This window comes from Schistocerca cancellata, chromosome 3 (assembly GCF_023864275.1).
Source record: "Schistocerca cancellata isolate TAMUIC-IGC-003103 chromosome 3, iqSchCanc2.1, whole genome shotgun sequence".
Lineage (NCBI taxonomy): Eukaryota > Metazoa > Arthropoda > Insecta > Orthoptera > Acrididae > Schistocerca > Schistocerca cancellata.
In genome coordinates, this window is record NC_064628.1 from 451,114,207 (window position 1) to 451,133,921 (window position 19,715).

The following is a 19,715-nucleotide window of genomic DNA, read 5'->3' on the forward strand; positions in this document are numbered from 1 at the left end:
TACGCTCACCTACACTTATCAGGTTCACCTAAAACACACAACTCACACACACCGCGAAGGAAAGGTACAATTCTGCCCCAAGGACAGAAAAACCTTGCCAATTAGGGATTGAACCTGTCCTTCGGGTCTCCCAACCAACAATGCCACACAACTTTACTTTTAATAATAACGCCATTTTATAACTAGTACTTCTCCGGCATTCGCCGTACAAAGCCGTAACGCTATTATGAAGTAAATAAAAGGCAGAAAAGGAATATTGACACACTCGTGGTCTCAGAAACAAAGAATATTATCCACAGAACAAAACTACGCCAGCCTGTGTCTAATATCATTTACTGAAAGAACTCATTACGTTATCTTCAACCAATCTCAGAATATTAAAGCATGAATGTTTCCGGTGATGCATCCTGTGTACATATAGAAAATTCTGGTATTTCTAACGCCGACAGCTGCTAATAAATATTTCTTTATTTGCAACCGTTTTCGCTCATCACATAATTTTCGGGTATTTTAAAGCTATACCTCAAGATGATGTGAAGATCAATGCCAGTAATGAATAAAGAATTATTTATCAGCCACTGTTTCTGTTTAAAACATAACGTTTTTCATATGTGAGCTGTAGAGGTCCACCTCCACAAAATACACTGGGGTGACAAAAGTCATGATATACCTTTTAATACCGTGTAGGATCTCCCTCTGCCCGGTGTTGTGCTGCAGCTCGACGAGGCATGCACTCAACAAGTCGTTAGGAGTCCCTCGGAGAATATTGAGCCACGCTGCCTCAATAGGCATCCATAATAGTGAAAGTGCTGCCGGTGCAGGATTTTATGCACGAACTGACCCCACGATTATGTCTCATAAATGATTGCTAGGATTCATGTCCGGGGATCTGGGTGGCCAAATCATTCGCTCGCATTATCCAGACTGTTCTTAAAACGAACGGCGGACAATTGTAGCCCGGTGACATGGCGCATTGTCTCTGATGAAATGAAGTCCATGAAAGGCTGCAATTGGTCTCCAAGCAGCCGAAAATTGCGATTTCCGGTCATAATCGGTCCAGTTGAACCAGAGGACCCAGTGCATTTCATGTAAACACAGCTCACATTATTATCGAGCCACCCCCAGCTTGCACAATACCTTCTTGACAATTTGGGTCCATGACTTCGTGAGCCCTGCGCCAAATTCGAATCCTGTCATCAGCTCTTATCAACAGAAAACGGGACTCATCTGATTACGACACGGTTTTCCGGTTTTCAAGGGTCCAACCGCGCCCAGGAGCGGCGCTGCAGGCGATATCCCGCTGTTTGCAAAGGCACTCGCGTCAGTCGTCTGCTGCCATAGCCCATTAACACCAAATTTCGCCGCACTGTCCTAGCGGATACGTTCGTCGTACGTCTAACATTGATATCTGCTGTTATTTCACGCAGTGTTGCTTGTCCTGTAGCACTGACAACTCTACGCTATCGCCGCTGCTCTGGTCGTTAGGCGAAGGCCATCGGTCACTACGTTGTCCGTAGTGCGAGGTAATGCCTGAAATTTGGTATTCCTGGCACACTGTTGATACTGAATTCCCTAACGACTGCCGAAATGGAATGTCCCATATTTCTAGATACAATTACTATTGTGCTTTCAGAGTCTGTTAATTCCCGTCGTGCAGCCATAATCACCTCGGCCACCTTTTCGCATGAATCGCCTGATTACAAACGACAGCTCCGCCAATACCACTGCCGTCTGTGTGTGTGCACTACTCGCCCTTAAAATTGCTACACCACGAAGATGACGTGCTACAGACGCGAAATTTAACCGGCAGGAAGAAGATGCTGTGATATGCAATTGATTAGCCTTTCAGACCATTCACACAAGGTTGGCGCCGGTGGGGACACTTCACCATGCTGACATGAGTCAAGTTTCCAACCGATTTCTCATACACAAATAGCAGTTGACCGGCGTTTCCTGGTGAAACGCTGTTGTGATGTCTCGTGTAAGGAGGAGAAATGCGTACCATCACGTTTCCGACTTTGATAAAGGTCGGATTGTAGCCTATCGCGATTGCGGTTTATCGTATCACGACATTGCTGCTTGCGTTGGTCGAGATCCAATGACTGTTAGCAGATAGGGAATCGGTGGGTACAGGAGGGTAATACGAATCGCCGTGCTGGATCCCAATGGCCTCGTATCACTAGCAGTCGAGATGACAGGCATCTTATCCACATGGCTGTAACGGATCGTGCAGCCACGTCTCGATCCATGAGTCAACAGATGAGGACGTTTGCAAGACAACAACCATATGCTCGAACAATTCAACGACGTTTGCAGCAGCATGGACTATCAGCTCGGAGACCATGGCTGCGGTTACCCTTGACGCTGCATCAGAGACAGGAACGCCTGCGATAGTGTACTCAACGACGAACCTGGGTGCACGAATGGCAAAACGTCATTTTTTTCGGATGAATCCAGGGTCTGTTTACAGCATCATGATGCTCGCATCCGTGTTTTGAGACATCGCGGTGAACGCACATTGGAAGCGTGTATTCGTCATCGCCATACTGGCATAACATCTGGTGTGATGGTACGGGGTGCCATTGGTTACACGTCTCGGTCACCTCTTGTTCGCATTGACGGCACTTTGAACAGTGGACGTTGCATTTCACTTGTGTTACGACTCGTGGGTCTACCCTTAATTTGATCCAGGCGAAACCCTACATTTCAGCAGGATAATGCACCACCGCATGTTGCAGGTCCTGTACGGGCCTTTCTGGATACTAAAAAGGTTCGACTGCTGCCCTGGCCAGCACATTCTCCAGATCTCTCACCAATTGAAAACGTCTGGTCAATGTTGGCCGAGCAACTGGCTGGTCGCAATACGCCAGTCAGTACTCTTGATGAAGTGTGTTATCGTGTTGAAGCTGCATGGGCAGCTGTACCTGTACACGCCATCCAAGCTCTGTTTGACTCAACGCCCAGGCGTATCACGGCCGTTATTACGGCTAGAGTTGGTTGTTCTGGGTACTGATTTCTCAGGATCTAGGCACTCTAATTGCGTTAAAATGTAATCACATGTCAGTTCTAGTATAAAATATTTGTCCAATGAATACCGGTTTATCATCTGCATATCTTCTTTGTGTAGCAATTTTAATGGCCAGTAGTGTACATGTCGCTGTCCCACGACTTTTGTCACCTCAGTGTATACCGAATGAAGTGAAGATTACCAGCTGCGCAACTAGTAAGCAAGACATGCATATTTCACACAATCGAACTGGATCATCTGTTACTTGCATGTGTTAATTTCACATAGAACTATTAGAACAAAAAATACTTTTTTTTTATCAGAGCCAACGATTTTTTTTCGTTTTCGTAGCTTTCCCCTAAACGAAAGAGTTGAGGCGGGTGTGCGCGTGCTGCAGGAGCAGATGGCGCGGGAGAAGCTGGTGGCGGCGGCGGCGGCGGTGGCCACGGCGGGCCCCGCTGGCGGGACGGCCGCCTCGCAGCCGTCGGCGCCGCAGCAGCCTCTGGCGCCCGTGTCGGGCCGCGTCCAGCTGCAGGTCTTCTACCACGACGAGCGCCGCGAGCTGGTCGTGTCCGTGCTCGCCGCAGACGACCTGCCCCCGCGCGACGACACCGGGTTCGGCACGCTGCCCGAGGCCTTCCTCAAGCTGCGCCTGCTGCCCGCCACGTGAGTACTCTCCACGCGCTCTGGCTACCCCCTCCCCCTCCCCCCCCCACCACCTCCTTCAGCCCCTATATTCATTATGAGCTCACGTGGAGAACACGACAAGTGCCATCACCTGATTTCCCAGGAACTTCACACGCTGGAAGAGGAGTCAAAATAAGCGAACACATGCCTCGGCTTATCGGTGAATACTCACTCGTTTCTGAAAAAACGGCGGTCAGAGTTTTCGAGGTATATTCCACGTACTTCATGCGCCTTTCACCGCGCGATGTTCTTAGACGAAATGGTGGCTCAGAGCTTTGTTGCCAGGACGACGAAAGCGGCAATCTCCTGTTGGATTCTCCTGTATCCCGATTCAAACTTCTTTCCCAGAACGCAGAACAATACGATTACGTGGCTTACCGAGCATTATGTCATTGCGTAATGGGGTGCGGGTGTGAACCGGACACTTCGGCAAATTGGCCATGCAAAGGCTGCCACGCTATCGTGAGCTCTTTGTGAATGTGTCGTACCTGGCATTTAATCGTCAAGGAGTAGGATGAAGTGCAGAATTCCTTTTCGGATGTTTCATCCTTATTACCTCGCTTTTGCTAACTTTAAAACAAATTTTAAAAAAACACAAAAAAGTAGTTGAGTTAACTGGTCCTCTTGGTATTTTCCTCATGGTCCCTTTTCAGGTTTATTGCTAGAGAATTATTTCTTTTCTGTGGCCCTGTTTGTCTTTTTTGTTTAATGAATAAAAATAAACAAAAATTGCTGTGGACCACGACTGGAAATGTTTTTTTTTTTTCGTTTAGTGACATAAACCACATAGAAGTAAGTCTGCTTTTGTTTCTTTCTTATTTGAAAAAAAAAACTGTTTAGCGTCTCGGCTTCTTAATTTTGCACCCCTTATTCGGAACCCGATAACAGTTTTTATTTACTTTTATTTTTAATGCTTTCATTTATCTACTCATGTCCGTGGAAGATTACTATACGATTGTCTCTTATCAAATTAGGGGATACAAGTGTATTATATTAATTGCGAAATTACAACTGAATTTCACAATAAGTGTCACAGATGTGTAACATAATATATGCGTTTCTATGGTATGTTAATGAGTTGCTATCTTTTTAAAATTTTCATATTGTGATATTTCATTCTCATATCAATTAATTCTCATATTTCACCCATATATTTATTCTCCAGGAAGATTTGGTGAATACCTTTGCATGATGCCGGTCGTAGAAAAACTGGAAACACTGATATTCCGAACACCACGAGCATCGTGCCAGGGCAGGTTTGCCACAGTGACATTTCTTCGTAAAAATCTCACTCGGGAAAGAAACATCATTAATATTCGTGATGATTCCGAGCGTTTGCAGTTATTTCGCGCCAAACCATGTATGACGGATCACTTTTCCGAAAACTGGTTCTTGCAGTTGATCATGAACCAAGATACACTGCAAGAACTTCACCAAAAACACTTTTCAAATAATTTTCTCATTTTTTAATTCATTCATCTGACATACAGTTAGTAGATGAATAAGGACAACGTTTTATCAGTATACACTGGAAAATTTTCGTGCAATAATGTTCTGCAGACATGGGTATACAAATGAAAACCAAAAATAAAAGTAATAATCGGGTTTCGAACACGGGGCGCAAAATTGAAAACGCCATGGTGCTGACCACTATGTACATAAAGTACCTGGAAAACACCTCGAAAACCGTGATCGTCGTTTGTTTCAGAAACGGTCGAGTATCTGAGAATAAGCCGAGACACGTGTATAGACTATCTTGTGGTGGGGCAACCACAGCTGTGAGTATTCATCTTGGGTATTAACAACCGCTTCAGCTGTATTTAGTCCTTTGTTACTGGATCACTACCGGTTTCGTGGCATTAGAAGTCACGTCTTCAGGTGAACATCTGTACGAAAATAAATCCAGAAGGAATAACCCTGAGACATACACTGGTATAGTAAATTATTTTAAGATTTTAAAAAAATTAAATATTAAAAACTTTTACATGAGGATATCAAAATGTTACTATTCACATGACTAAAGCATTACAGCGGAAGAACTCGGAATCTTTTTATCCGACACTCGTTGTCCGTCAAAACAAAACACCGCTAAAAGACGATGTGTCACAGAACAAAAACAGCCAAATTCCAATGTAGTAGATGGCTCCTACACAAAATGGTTCAAATGGCTCTGGGCACTATGGGACTTAACATCTGAGATCGTCAGTCCCCTAGATTTAGAACTACTTAAACCTAACTAACCTAAGGACATCACACACATCCATGTCCGAGGCAGGATTCGAATCTGCGACCGTAGCACCAGCGCGGTTCCAGGCTGAAGCGCCTAGAACCGCTTGGCCACAGCGGCCAGCGGTTCCTACACAAATGGTGAATGAAAACAGGAATATTGGGATAAAAAGTACAAAACCTTTTTTGAAAAACAGTCTGTAGAATATCAACGTGATAGTGACAGCTGACATTTTTCGTTAATAACGAAAGTTATGCTCAAACTAGAGCTTAAAAGAGGAACATCATGTGCGTATATCTGGGCAACGAAACATATGTGCCGGCAGAGTTCATTGAATAAACCTTAAAACTTTAATACATTAAATTTCTAAAAATTATTCTTTAGTAAAAATTCTTCAAATAATTCTTCACTTTGAATCCAAGACTGTAGTGAATTTTGATACTTATTAACAGTAGATAAAATTTAAGGAAATTTACAAAAACTTTAAAAACACACTTGCAACGAAGAGGTGGAAAACCTAAGATAACAAGACGGATGCATAGGAAGTAGGGAAGCAAGGTGAGGAAAATCGAAAAGCCGAGGAGTAAAAAAGAAGGACTGGGTGAAGAAAGTGTAGAATATTATGTCCACTCACTTAAGGCAATGGAAATTTGGCAAAATGCTACGATGTCTCAACTCCGTTTGTCCATTCAGGATTTGGTGTGGAAAACGACTAATGGATCTCATAATTTCTAACTCCTCCAGGACACTTCAAGTGTGGCCCTTAGTTATGGTGAGATCGGTGACGAAATGCCTCTGCTGACGAAGGTGGGTACTCAAGGCAGATTTTGAGCTAGAAACCCTAAGATGTTCTTCGAAGCTGGTGCTAAATCTCCTGCCTGTTTGTCCGATATACCGCATGGGGCAATCATTGCAAGTGATGCAATACACCCCGGTTGCATTATATTGTATTTGGAACAAGCGGAATGTTCTTGTGCCTATACTTTGTGCCAACGTTATTTGGAATGAAGAAAGCCGGTTCAATACTTTTAAATCTCAACTGTCTGCCGATCCTTTCGGAACTGTTGTCGACATATATAATTTTATGATACGTAATACCACCTGTCTTTCGACTACCGGAATAATATTTTTCTGTTGCCGAATTATAAATGCAATATAAGTTTAAATGACAAAAATATATTTTTGATACGATATAATTACAGTTTAATTTTTTTTTCTCTTTACTTGTACTGTGAAACATTGCCTCCTGCCAAATTTCATGATTGTGGGGCCCTGCAGCGTACGCTATATTTTTTAATGAGCGAGTTTACAACTATCAAAATATATGACATAAATGACTAAATATGTCATTATTTCCTTGGCTTAGAAGCTTAAACGTTTTACACTGCCTACGGACCATAGACCTTAGTAAGAGAGATAAATTTTAACTTTGCACGTCTGCCGGTTTTTGACAGGAAATGGCATTAACAGACAGACAGACAGATAAGAAATTATCAAAGGAATTTTCGATTGAAATAATTACAAATAAACAATTTTCGTATTTTTTTCTTTTACTTCTACCGTGAAACCCTGCTTCTTAGCAAATTTCGTGATTCTAGGTCAACGACGAATACCCTGTGGCGTGCTTGTGAGTATAAAAACTTTTTTGGTCTCATTGACTTAGAAGCTTAAACGTTTTACATAGTCAAGCTACCGTATGCCTTGGTACGTGAGATACGTTTCAACTTGATACGTCTACTTGTTCCTGAGAAAAAGGGGTCTTAACAGAGGGACATACAGACGGATAACAAAATGATTTTGTAAGCATTCTGTTTTAAAGGAATAAGGAACCCAAAATCTAACGGGAACACTGATTGTTCTGATCATACGTGGAGATGACTGAAATAAATAGGAGTCCTACCATTCATACGATCACAGATCTGTGTTCACAAAGGTAGTACTGAGTTAAATACCAATGATGAAATAACGCTACCATTTTGTATCACGTCAATTTTCTTGAAAACCGGAAAAGAAAAGATTCAAACAGTTTGAGAAGATGTGATATATAAATATGTTGAAAATTAGGTAGACATAAGAAATGAGGAGGTTCTCTGCATAATCGGCGAGAACAACATGTGGAAAACAATTAGAAGAAGAAGAGACAGAATAATACGATAAATATTAAGACATCAAGTAATAACTTTCATGGTACTTAAGGAACCTGTAGAGGGTAAAAACAATAGGGGAAGACAGAAATTCCAATATGTTTCGAAAATACTTGACGAAGTAGGTTGCGGGTGAGGCACAGCAGAGGAAATGTGGCTTGCAGCACCAAATGTCAGAGACTGTCGACACAAAGAAATATTACACTAGAGCGACGAACAAAGTATTAATGAACACAATTATAACTATTAGAGTAAAGCATTTTATATATGTTTCTATGAGAATCAGTCGCATTAATGTGACCACCGCCTAAGTTCGACGTCAACGTGCAATAACCACTCATAGACGGCAGGTGGCAGCACCACGTATGAATGCAGCCATTGTTTTACTTTGGTGCACATACGAAATGGAACGAGTATATGACCTTCATTACCATCTCACTAGCAATTAACAATCAGTCCCATGGTGAAGCCACTAATGCGATTGAAGATGTGAAACAAAGAAATTCACTCATTGATTACCGTGAATGTAGCTCTCGGAATATTTAGTGGATACAGTAAAGTGCTGTTGGCACAGGATGTTGTTTTATTTGTGCATTGTTATATGAATTAAAATCTTCGTACACAAGTCGTAAAGGGTTGAAAACCATTCATATTTTGGGAAATAGATAAGGCACGATATGTTCTCACACACATCTATCCGACTTCTGTAGAAGTTGTAAGCCGTTAAAATAAAACAACTATGCTGTGAGATCAAGAAACGTCGACCAACAATAGCAAATTTCCTCACCTCATCTGCGGATAAAACGGTATTTGATTTTCAGGAACGAGCAACACGTCGTCAAGTCGAGCGTGGCAGAGCCGACGCAAAACCCAATCTGGAACGCAACCTTCGACTTTCCCAACGTGCCGGGTGAGGACCTGATGGAGCGCAGTCTGGAGGTCACCCTCTGGGACTTCTGCCCCGACCGTGACAGCGTCTTCCTCGGTGAGTGCTGTGCTGCATTGCCGTCATATATGACTCTTTCGACATGTACCAACTTGTAGATGGAGTATTTTATAGTTGGCCAATTATAAAAAAAAGTTTCTCATTTTCCAATTTTCCATAGTCAGTATAGTGTTCTCACTGTCTTTGCAATAAAGAAATAACATTAAAACACACCGAGGAGTAAACACCAAAGCTGCTGTTGTATACATTCCCAGTTCGTTTTACACTTAGCTGCTCGTGTGACATACAAAGTTTTCGAGACTGATTCCACATAGTGTGGAGGTATTTTTGTGCTACTACATTGTAGGCGAATGCAGTCAGATAGCGCTACTTACCGAATCGTAGTTTTACAAACGGGATCGAGTTAACTATACGACGTAAAGCGTTGACTACGACGGATGACATGATCAACACAGCAGCTTTGACATAACAATTTTCCTGCGCGTTTAGAAACATAACATATCCCAGATTCCTGAAATGCTGAAAAATTCTGATTTATTTTTCATAGAATAATTAATGTGTCGCGCCTTTCTTTCACGGGTCCGCAGCTCGTGGTCTCGAGGTCACTTTTTCCATTTCCGAGCAAATTTCCAATTTCCGGGTTCGATTACCGGCGGAGTCAGGGGCTCTGAGCACTATGGGACTTAACATCTATGGTCATCAGTCCCCTAGAACTTAGGACTACTTAAACCTGGCTAACCTAATGACATCACACAACACCCAGTCATCACGAGGCAGAGAAAATCCCTGACCCCGCCGGGAATCGAACCCGGGAACCCGGGCGTGGGAAGCGCGCGGAGTCAGGGATTTTCACCTGCCTCGAGATGATTGGGTGTTTGTGTTGGACTCATCATTTCATCATCCTTCATGCAAGTGGGGAGACTGGAATGAACAAAGCTTGGGAATTTGTACGGGTGCTGATAACCTCGCAGTTGAGCTCCCCACAATCCAAACATCATCGTCATTTCTTACACGGAAAAAATTCAGTGTAACGATATAAATGACCCGTAATAGGAAATGGAAGTTGTGTTGGCTTAACAGACTTGTCTTTCTGAGTACCTTTGTTTCCGATTTTTTTTTTTGTTTTTTTTTTGTCATCAGTCTACTGACTGGTTTGATGCGGCCCGCCACGAATTCCTTTCGTGTGCTAACCTCTTCATCTCAGAGTAGCACTTGCAACCTACGTCCTCAATTATTTGCTTGACGTATTCCAATGTCCGTCTTCCTCTACAGTTTTTGCCCTCTACAGCTCCCTCTAGTACCATGGAAGTCATTCCCTCATGTCTTAGCAGATGTCCTATCATCCTGTCCCTTCTCCTTATCAGTGTTTTCCACATATTCCTTTCCTCTCCGATTCTGTGTAGAACCTCCTCATTCCTTACCTTATCAGTCCACCTAATTTTCAACATTCGTCTATAGCACCACATCTCAAATGCTTCGATTCTCTTCTGTTCCGGTTTTCCCACAGTCCATGTTTCACTACCATAAAATGCTGTACTCCAGACGTACATCCTCAGAAATTTCTTCCTCAAATTAAGGCCGGTATTTGATATTAGTAGACTTCTCTTGGCCAGAAATGCCTTTTTTGCCATAGCGAGTCTGCTTTTGATGTCCTCCTTGCTCCGTCCGTCATTGGTTATTTTACTGCCTAGGTAGCAGAACTCCTTAGCTTCATTGACTTCGTGACCATCAATCCTGATGTTAAGTTTCTCGCTGTTCTCATTTCTACTACTTCTCATTACCTTCGTCTTTCTCCGATTTACTCTCAAACCATGCTGTGTACTCATTAGACTGTTCATTCCGTTCAGCAGATAATTTAATTCTTCTTCACTTTCACTCAGGATAGCAATGTCATCAGCTAATCGTATCATTGATATCCTTTCACCTTGTATTTTAATTCCACTCCTGAACCTTTCTTTTATTTCCATCATTGCTTCCTCGATGTACAGATTGAAGAGTAGGGGCGAAAGGCTACAGCCTTGTCTTACACCCTTCTTAATACGAGCACTTCGTTCTTGATCGTCCACTCTTATTATTCCCTCTTGGTTGTTGTACATATTGTATATGACCCGTCTCTCCCTATAGCTTACCCCTACTTTTTTCAGAATCTCGAACAGCTTGCACCATTTTATATTGTCGAACGCTTTTTCCAGGTCGACAAATCCTATGAAAGTATCTTGATTTTTCTTTAGCCTTGCTTCCATTATTAGCCGTAACGTCAGAATTGCCTCTCTCGTCCCTTTACTTTTCCTAAAGCCAAACTGATCGTCACCTAGCGCATTCTCAATTTTGTTTTCCAGTCTTCTGTATATTATTCTTGTAAGCAGCTTCGATGCATGAGCTGTTAAGCTGACTGTGCGATAATTCTCGCACTTGCCACCTTTCCGATACGCACCGCATAACGAGGTGGTTGACTAGGATATGATAAGCCCGTCAAATTAATCGTGGCACTATAGCTTATTACATTTGAGGTATATAGTTTGAGTGAAGTTCTCGTTACGTTATGTATATCCCTCATTATTTTTCATTATTTTCTGTTTCGCTACAGTTCGTGAACCTTACGTATCTTCCCGGAGTCTCGAATTTGTTACGGTGGTTCAGCTTCATTGTGATAACGATTTAAGATAACAGGTTGAATCGTATAGCTTATCTTCCACTATAAATTTCGCATTTGATGTGGACAGGTGTACTGAAAAAAGACAGAACATACAACAGCCCGATAAACCACACTACGCCTAACACGTATTTTCGAACTCCGATGTGGACAAATTAATTATGAAGCATAATATGTAGTAAAGAGAGGAGTTATGATACCAAGTCGAGCCCCGATGACACATCAGCTGCGTCTAGTTGTGTTGGAATGCTTTTCACCTGTGAAAGTTGTTTTTATTTATTTATTTGTTGTTTCCATTCCCCGATTTGGGTGGAGGTCCGACTGACAATGCCCATGCTGCCACTCTTCAGTTTTTTAGGTAAACAATAAAAAAACATTAAAAACATTGGTCGGAATGACGAGATCAGACGTGCGGTATTGAAAACTGTAAAGGGTGATGGTACTATCGGCTCCTGGAAACACTTTTTAGATTAGGGATTTCGATGAAGATATGATTCGGTAAAAAGGTGATGTGAGAAGGGATTTAGAATGCCTATTGGAAAGAGTGAAACCAAGGTATGTTGGTGGTACCGGATTAATAGAAACGCAGTTATATAGTGAATGGGTGCATGGTGTCTTAATTTGGTGTGGTAGAAGACGATGGTTGTAGTTAATAGTATGGTTGGATCTGAGGAATAATTTTAGGGTCTATGATGGGATAGCGATTGAAATTAACTTAAATAATAACGTGGAATGTGAGAGATGTAAGGAAATCGGGCTGTGGTGAGACAAGCACAACGGCAGGCAGCGTCCTCAGGCATTGAGAACGTTCTAGGGTATCAGGATTCGATTTTGCAGGAAACATACCCTCAGAAAGGAATCCACATGTCTGACGAGGTATGGCAATTTCATCAGGTGATACTGCGTAATGGTGGGAAAGAGTAAAGGGAATGGAAACTTGGTAGGAGTACATGTCGTTCAAGGATTTGAAGGGACAGGTAGATTTTGAAACAAGTGGAAATCCTTGCAACACTTGCTTAGGTGATGTAGCGGTATATAAAAAAAAATAATAAAAATTTTTATTTGGTGGGTGATAATATTATTTAAAATTGTAATTTCCTGTTTCTGTTGTGGTACTTGATTTAAAGGGAAATGGTCATCATTAGCCTTGGGTTCCGATTTTGGCTAGCATGAGACTGTTAAGCAAACTCAGTACCACCACAAGCACTTACTTTGGATTTACTGAAGTGCGTACGTAACAATTTTTGAAACAGCGCGCTACTCAGCGCCTTCTAGGGTTAAGTTTGCGTGAGTGGCTGCTATTATTAATAAAAATCTACTATATTATACGGAACGTTGTAATAAAAATTAGTTCTCAGGGGCCTGATGGCGACTACTTCAATTTTGTACCAATTTTAAAACGACAATTAATACCCGAGAAATTTTTATTTTCATGAAAGGTAATAAATTACTTTAATTATTTTTCATTAGCAAGACACAGCTAAGGAGCTTCTCATCATCTGTCGTCAAGCGGCTAATCATAATTTTACCGGACTCAATGCAACGAAAATATTAATGATTTAAGTTTTAAATTAATTTTACTGACTTTAGAACACTGAATGAGAAAAACAGAGAACTCTCCTGCATTAACATTTACATTTAATAAATGATTTATTTAGAATAATTGTTTTGCCAGCGTAATGGCCGACCTAAGCTGCTAGAGAAATTGTGGTCCCCTCCGGTGCACACGCTAAAACAAAAAAATTACACAAAATATTGATTCATTCATATGAGAGGTGCGAGCTTTACAAAAGGTACATGTTATTACACGGAAATATTGTTTATAATCTGAATAGTTTTACGGAACTTACACACAATTATATCCAGCGTACAATGGCACCTATCATCTATACAAGAATCGAAGACACGAGAGTGATACAATTTCTTTGGTCTTTTTCGTTGACTAACACAGATAAAATAAGGAAGGTTCTGTATCATTATCTCGGTAAAAATAATTTCTTTTTGTTGCAAATTTTAAGATTCGTTGCACAAAACACAGCACACTTTAGCACTTCTGGCGTCATATGAGGAATTATTCATCAGAATACAAAAAATCTGTTTCTTTTTTTTTTAATAACTATACGTGGCGTTCCGTCACAGTGAGAATCGAACGTGTGCGTTTCTTGATGGTATACATCATAGTCAGAGAATTTATTTGGCATATTCGACTGGTTAAAAATTTCAGAAGTGTTAGTCTAGGGTGGCATTCTTCTGAACGGTTAGCGGGTGAGGGCTCCAAGTCAGCTATTAATCGAATGTTAGCCCAAAGGATTGTATGATTTTGACAAATTTCGCATTCGTGGGCTGTGAGGAAGATATCTCACGTAGAGAAAGCTCAGCCGGCCGCGGTGGTCTAGCGGTTCTAGGCGCTCAGTCCGGAACCGCGCGAGCCGGCCGGTGTGGCCGTGCGGTCTAGGCGCTTCAGTCTGGAACCGCGTGACCGCTCCGGTCGCAGGTTCGAATCCTGCCTCGGGCATGGATGTGTGTGATGTCCTTAGGTTAGTTAGGTTTAAGTAGTTCTAAGTTCTAGGGGACTGATGACCACAGATGTTAAATCCCATAGTGCTCAGGACCATTTGAACCATTTTTTGAAAGCTCAAGTGGTTTGCTCATGTATTTGCTGCCCGACTTTTTGCAAGACTGATGTGACTGTGTAAGACGTGACCTATGTCCTACGGACCATCTGACTAAGTCCCTCGAGTCAGTGGGAAGCGTATGCCTTTCTGGTCACCATAATCGTTAGTAAACCTGAGGGAGGAACGTGATAAGCCATCTCTTTGTGAATAGCGTAAGGTTTTTCAGTGTGTAATCGCATATTAACTGTTTGTGTGCCGCGTTTTTTGAGGAGGAGATTGAAGATAATGTCAGCGTATGCCTAAAGGAGCGTAATAAATTGCCTAAAACCGGCACTCAGACTGGATGGTGTACCGTAGCAATGGACGCTAATGCAGTGTGCGGATTGACTACCGGTCTGGTTCAAATAAGTGTCTGGTAAACTGGCTCTATGCTCATTAAACTAAACGATGAGCTCTAAACTGCTAATTTTAATATCACTGTGTATGAGTCTGTTTTTTCACTGTCTCTGATTCCGAAGAAAATGACGGTACAGTGTTTGCTAGGAAGTCTTTCGCGATGGAGTTCTCGGATAAAAAATTCTCGATTTATTGTGTCAAGTTCAGATAAAATGCTGAGCTTTCAGTTGTTTCCTTCATCACCATTGTCAGACTTAGCTGCTGACGACGACGACAGAGGCAGTCATACAGAGCTCGGGATTTTATCTGACTTACCAAGTAAACCGAGAACTTTTTACCCACGGTACAGTGAGGCACTCATCTGAGAGTAGATAGTTTGCTTCGGCGAGCTGCGAGCCTACAGGAGCAGTGACGGACGCATGGATTGTTGTCGACAGGCGAGTGCTCGGTGGAGCTGCAGAAGGCGTTCCTGGAGGACCGCCCGGTGTGGTACCGCCTGGAGGACCCCCGCAACCTGCGCGCCGCGGGCGGCAAATCGCCGCAGGTGTCGCCACGTGGGTCCCTGGCCGGCGAGCTGGCCCAGCGGCTGCTGCGCCGCACCGACTTCCAGCAGAGGTCCTTCTCTGGTCAGTGCACACCTCCCACATCTCACTTGCCAATATTTCCGCAATGTCTCTAGCAAATATAGATACTTTTCGTGTCTCGGATTTTTGCCTTTTCACAACCACTGGTCCAGGTTTTCTATAGAGTATCTGAATTTCATATTTTTAACTTCCTCTTACCTACTTTCAAAAATCAAGCGGATGCCATGAAATTTGGTGGAAGTGTTACTCCTCTACATGTTCATGCTTAAATGCGACGTGGGTCGCAACGTACTTACTCAGAATCTCATGCTCAGATCAGAGATAATACGGGATTTGAGAGTATCCGTTCCTTGGTATCCAAGCGGCTACGTACTGGAGCGTAACGGCGATGGAGCCAAGCTGAGATTGTTCAGGTCTCTGTGGTTGCAGACGTTGGCCTAAGGAGGTAGATACAACGATGGTAAGAAAATGAGACTCTGGCTTCGCTTACTCGTCCGCTTTTCATTGCTTCTTCAGGGGTTTGCAATTAACATCCATAAGAGCACAGAGACTGGTTTACAACTCAGTAAATGTAAAGCATAGGTAAAGCTTACTGGATTCTCCAGTCAATTACCAGAACAAATGATCACATCGGCCTATAACTTTATTACGAGTCGTGTATACACCAGCGTATGGTACTACAGACCAGTGGAAGTGGCAGATTCTATTGCTCTAATCAAACCCTTACTTCAACTACTCGTCACAGTGATATACATACATATAGTAAGTACATGTAGAAAAATTTACGTTGGAAACCAATAACCTTAGACCAGGGCTATAGACGGGCTTTACTAGTCCTTATTAAAGTACAAGCTAAAATGAATATAAAGCTTAATCACATAGTTTCTACTGTAGGCTGTTGATCATCTGAGACTTGTGAATCTGAAACTCTTCTGCTCGCTGGAATTCTTCTCGGTCTGGAACCCTGCCTTCCTCGATGTTTGAGGGCCTCTATACATGGCATATGTGACTATTTGCTTACAGATCGTACGCGACTGCGTCGCTTTTTGCCTTCAATTCGCAGTCACTGAACGTAAAATCAGCGGTTTCCCCGTGCGTATCACCTCTAAAAGGACTGACGAAAGCAGCAATGCTTGTATCTAATATTCATACTTGGATGAGCTTTCTTTTTTTCTGGTAATCCTGCGAGATACGGTCATCAAACGACATTTTTTCCTACCATTGGACGTGTTGTCGGAGACTTCGGTAGCATTTCCCGAGTGGTGTTATGCAGTAATTTTACAGCCTGTAGTTACCTACTGTTCTTTGCCTTGCCGTGTGTCTGTGGTGCTTACGTACATTGGCTACCTCTTACTGCTGTGACTGCGAGAGGCGGTGCGTGCGTGTGTTCGCAGATGACAAGGAGAGCGACGAGCGGTCCGGGGGCTCCCCCGAGCCGAGCCTGCTGCACCCGGACCACGCGTGGCTGCTGGGCTCGGCGTGCAGCTCGCGGCGCGGCTCCAGCCAGTCCGAGCAGCTCGAGGTCGAGACCTACCAGCTGGGCAGGGACTTCTCGCGCTCGCTGCCCGGCTCCAGGAGGTCGTCCTTCCAGTCGCAGCAGGGCGACGCAGCCAAGGGCAAGTGTTTGCAAAAAAAAAGAAAAAGTCATCTTGTCACGAGACAATTTGACTCTTTCCATTGACGCAATCATATAAATGTTTTATACTGTTAAGCGGTTTCGGCCGTAATTTACCATCGTCTCCAGTCTATTATTGTGACTAAGTGGAGGCATGTTAACCCTATCCCAGTTGCATGTTGTTTATGCAACAGGAAAAATTTTGTTTTCGGTATTTCACATAATTAGTGACCGAATTTAAAAATTTAAGATGCTGCCATAATCCGCTTATTAAAAGATGTAATCAAAATATAGTTTAGCACAATAAGACAAGTGTTACAGTTTGAAACTGTGTATGTATTATGAGGAAACATAATTCATGGCGCGCAGGTACCCCGAATACATTCACCCATTATTTGAGAAGGACAGCACTTAGTAGCTTCCAACAGACTATAAACATAAGTTCAAACAGTTACAAAACTGTGATTCTTCAGTTTCTCCCGGCGTATTTGTTGCTCGAACAGTCCATGGGTATACTGCCGGTTCATAGTGTCCAGCGGGCACAATATTTCGGCGATCAGACATGTCGCCATCGTCAGGTGCGCTGACGAACTGAGCTCCTGAGGGCGGGCGGCTGATTTGAGGCAGCGTTATAAGGGAGGCTATCGAAATTCGCACCAGGGAAGATCTTATCAACCGAGATTGCGGCTACAATCTCAGCAAGGCTTGGGACCCGGCACTGAATGTAATTAAGAAGACTCTCAGCAAGAAGTACGAACTGGCGACCAGGGCGGACGTAGCAAGCACATCGACGCTACGACAGATTCCGACGCCCACGTCTTCGCGACCGCCGGCATGCGGGAGCGGACGGCGAAGAGAGCGGCCCGCGGGGGGAGGGGATTTAAATCGGCCGCCCGCCCTCAGGAGCTCAGTTCGTCAGCGCACCTGACGATGGCGACATGTCTGATCGCCGAAATATTGTGCCCGTTGGACACTATGAATCGGAAGTATACCCGTGGACTGTTCGAGCATTTACAAAACTGTTTTCTCGTTAACACCTCCCAATCGCCCCTACCCCCACCCCCATCCCCATCAAAATAACCAGAAGTGTGAAGCTATTTTGTGCTTGGGAGTTCGATTCTTTAACGAATCGAAGGTTTACTGATCAGAAGAATTGGATCAGCACCAGAATGGCCTTCAAGTAACGCTTTTTTGTAATTTGTGCAGCACTGTGCCGGAGCTGATTATTTCGTCTGGTGCCTGCAGCCTCTCGCGCGCAGATGCCGAATTTGGAGCTTGAAAGATTAGCACCAGTCCACTCTACTCCACTGCTTGTTAGACAAAGCGTTACTTGGAACTAGGGGCGTAAACTCGGTAAAGAGGACGCAAGGCGAGTTCCTAACATGATGACGACATTCCCTCCTGTCCCCAACCCATTCTCAAGACAACAAAAAATCGCGCACACACCGTCTCTCACAGCACATATTTTCGAGAGATAAGTTGTCTTGCTTCGAGAATCGCCGCTTAAGGTTTTCAACATTTCTATTAATCTCTCTCTCTCTCTCTCTCTTCAGTTGCACAGTCCTGTGGCCGTACACACCGCGATTCTCCTATTCAGTTAACTGTTATCTGTGTAGAACGCAAGAATTTTTTTTTTTAAGTTTTCGATGGACATCGTCTTTTCGCCATTAAATGTATTGGAAAATAGATCATTGCTGACAATGGCGGAAAGACGAAGTCCTTCAAGAAATTCATTTTGAGTGTGTACTGCAAGCACCATAAGCTATTTTTTAAAATATTTTTAGCTTGGGAAAATGACAGTGAGCTTTTGCAACAGCTGTAGTTTCTCTTTGATACATCAGGACTGCTGTGAATATGTCAGGGTAGCTCCGTGTCAGATCTGCTTAGTCTTGCTCTCGCTGGTGAATTTTTTTAATTATTCGATGATTACTTTCCGCATGTTCTGCATCAGTAAACAACAAATCGTAACGTGGCGCTGTTCCAACCGATACAGGGATCCCTAGCACACCGTTCCTTAACACCAATTTAAGACGAACGATTAACGGGATTTATGAATGTGCTCGTCCTTAGTCACACAAAATCTGAAGACAACTGTGAAGTAATACAGTAATTGTCTGGTGGAATGTTAGCACTCAGAAGGCAAGCCGTCAACAAGTTCTATAAATCCGTGGCTGCAAAAACGCAGGAATTAAATCGATTGCATCTTCCTCCAGACGAACAGCCTAAATTATCACAAGCGCATACGTGTAATGAATATGCGTATTTTCCACAAGGCAGTTATATTCAGGGTAATATGATGTCGCAAACCAGTCATCTACAATGCTTCTCGCGGCTTGTCTGAAGCAGTCTATCTCGGAGAAGCTTATCTTTTAAAAATTCTCTAAATACAGGAAAAATCGGACTACTACAAATTATCCATTCATCTACGAAATTTCATGCCAAGTGCACTTCTGTATATGCACCTCTAGTTAATTTTGGACCACTGGAGTGTAGCACACTGGCGTCTTCAAACACTCTTTTTCCACGCACGTATCATAAGCAGTAAAAAGTTTTATGAGAATTTCTAACCAATAATATATAGATTTCATACATGAAGATCTACACTGAGGAAACAAAAATCGTAACACCAAGAAGGAGTTGTCAGACACAAACGAACATCGCTAGGCTCGTTTCTACTTCTGAAAAATGTATGTTCAAATTTCGTGACAGTCGAATGCAATTGGTGCTAGTAGCACCACTACAGGATGCATCTACATCTACATCTACATGATTATTCTGAAATTCACATTTAAGTGATTGGCAGAGGGCTCATCGAACGCCGAGTGGGATCAGCCGAGCGGT

General features: G+C 43.0%; 1 protein-coding gene across 1 annotated transcript in view; it reads left to right on the forward strand.

Annotated features, from left to right (window-relative positions):
• Positions 1-19,715, forward strand: part of LOC126176363 (regulating synaptic membrane exocytosis protein 2-like) — a 165,519-nt gene that overhangs the window by 44,504 nt on the left and 101,300 nt on the right. The window contains exons 2-5 of the mRNA XM_049923518.1: positions 3,489-3,673; positions 8,887-9,050; positions 15,113-15,301; positions 16,654-16,881. Of these exons, the coding sequence (XP_049779475.1) occupies positions 3,489-3,673; positions 8,887-9,050; positions 15,113-15,301; positions 16,654-16,881 (766 nt within the window). The remainder of the gene's footprint in view (positions 1-3,488; positions 3,674-8,886; positions 9,051-15,112; positions 15,302-16,653; positions 16,882-19,715) is intronic.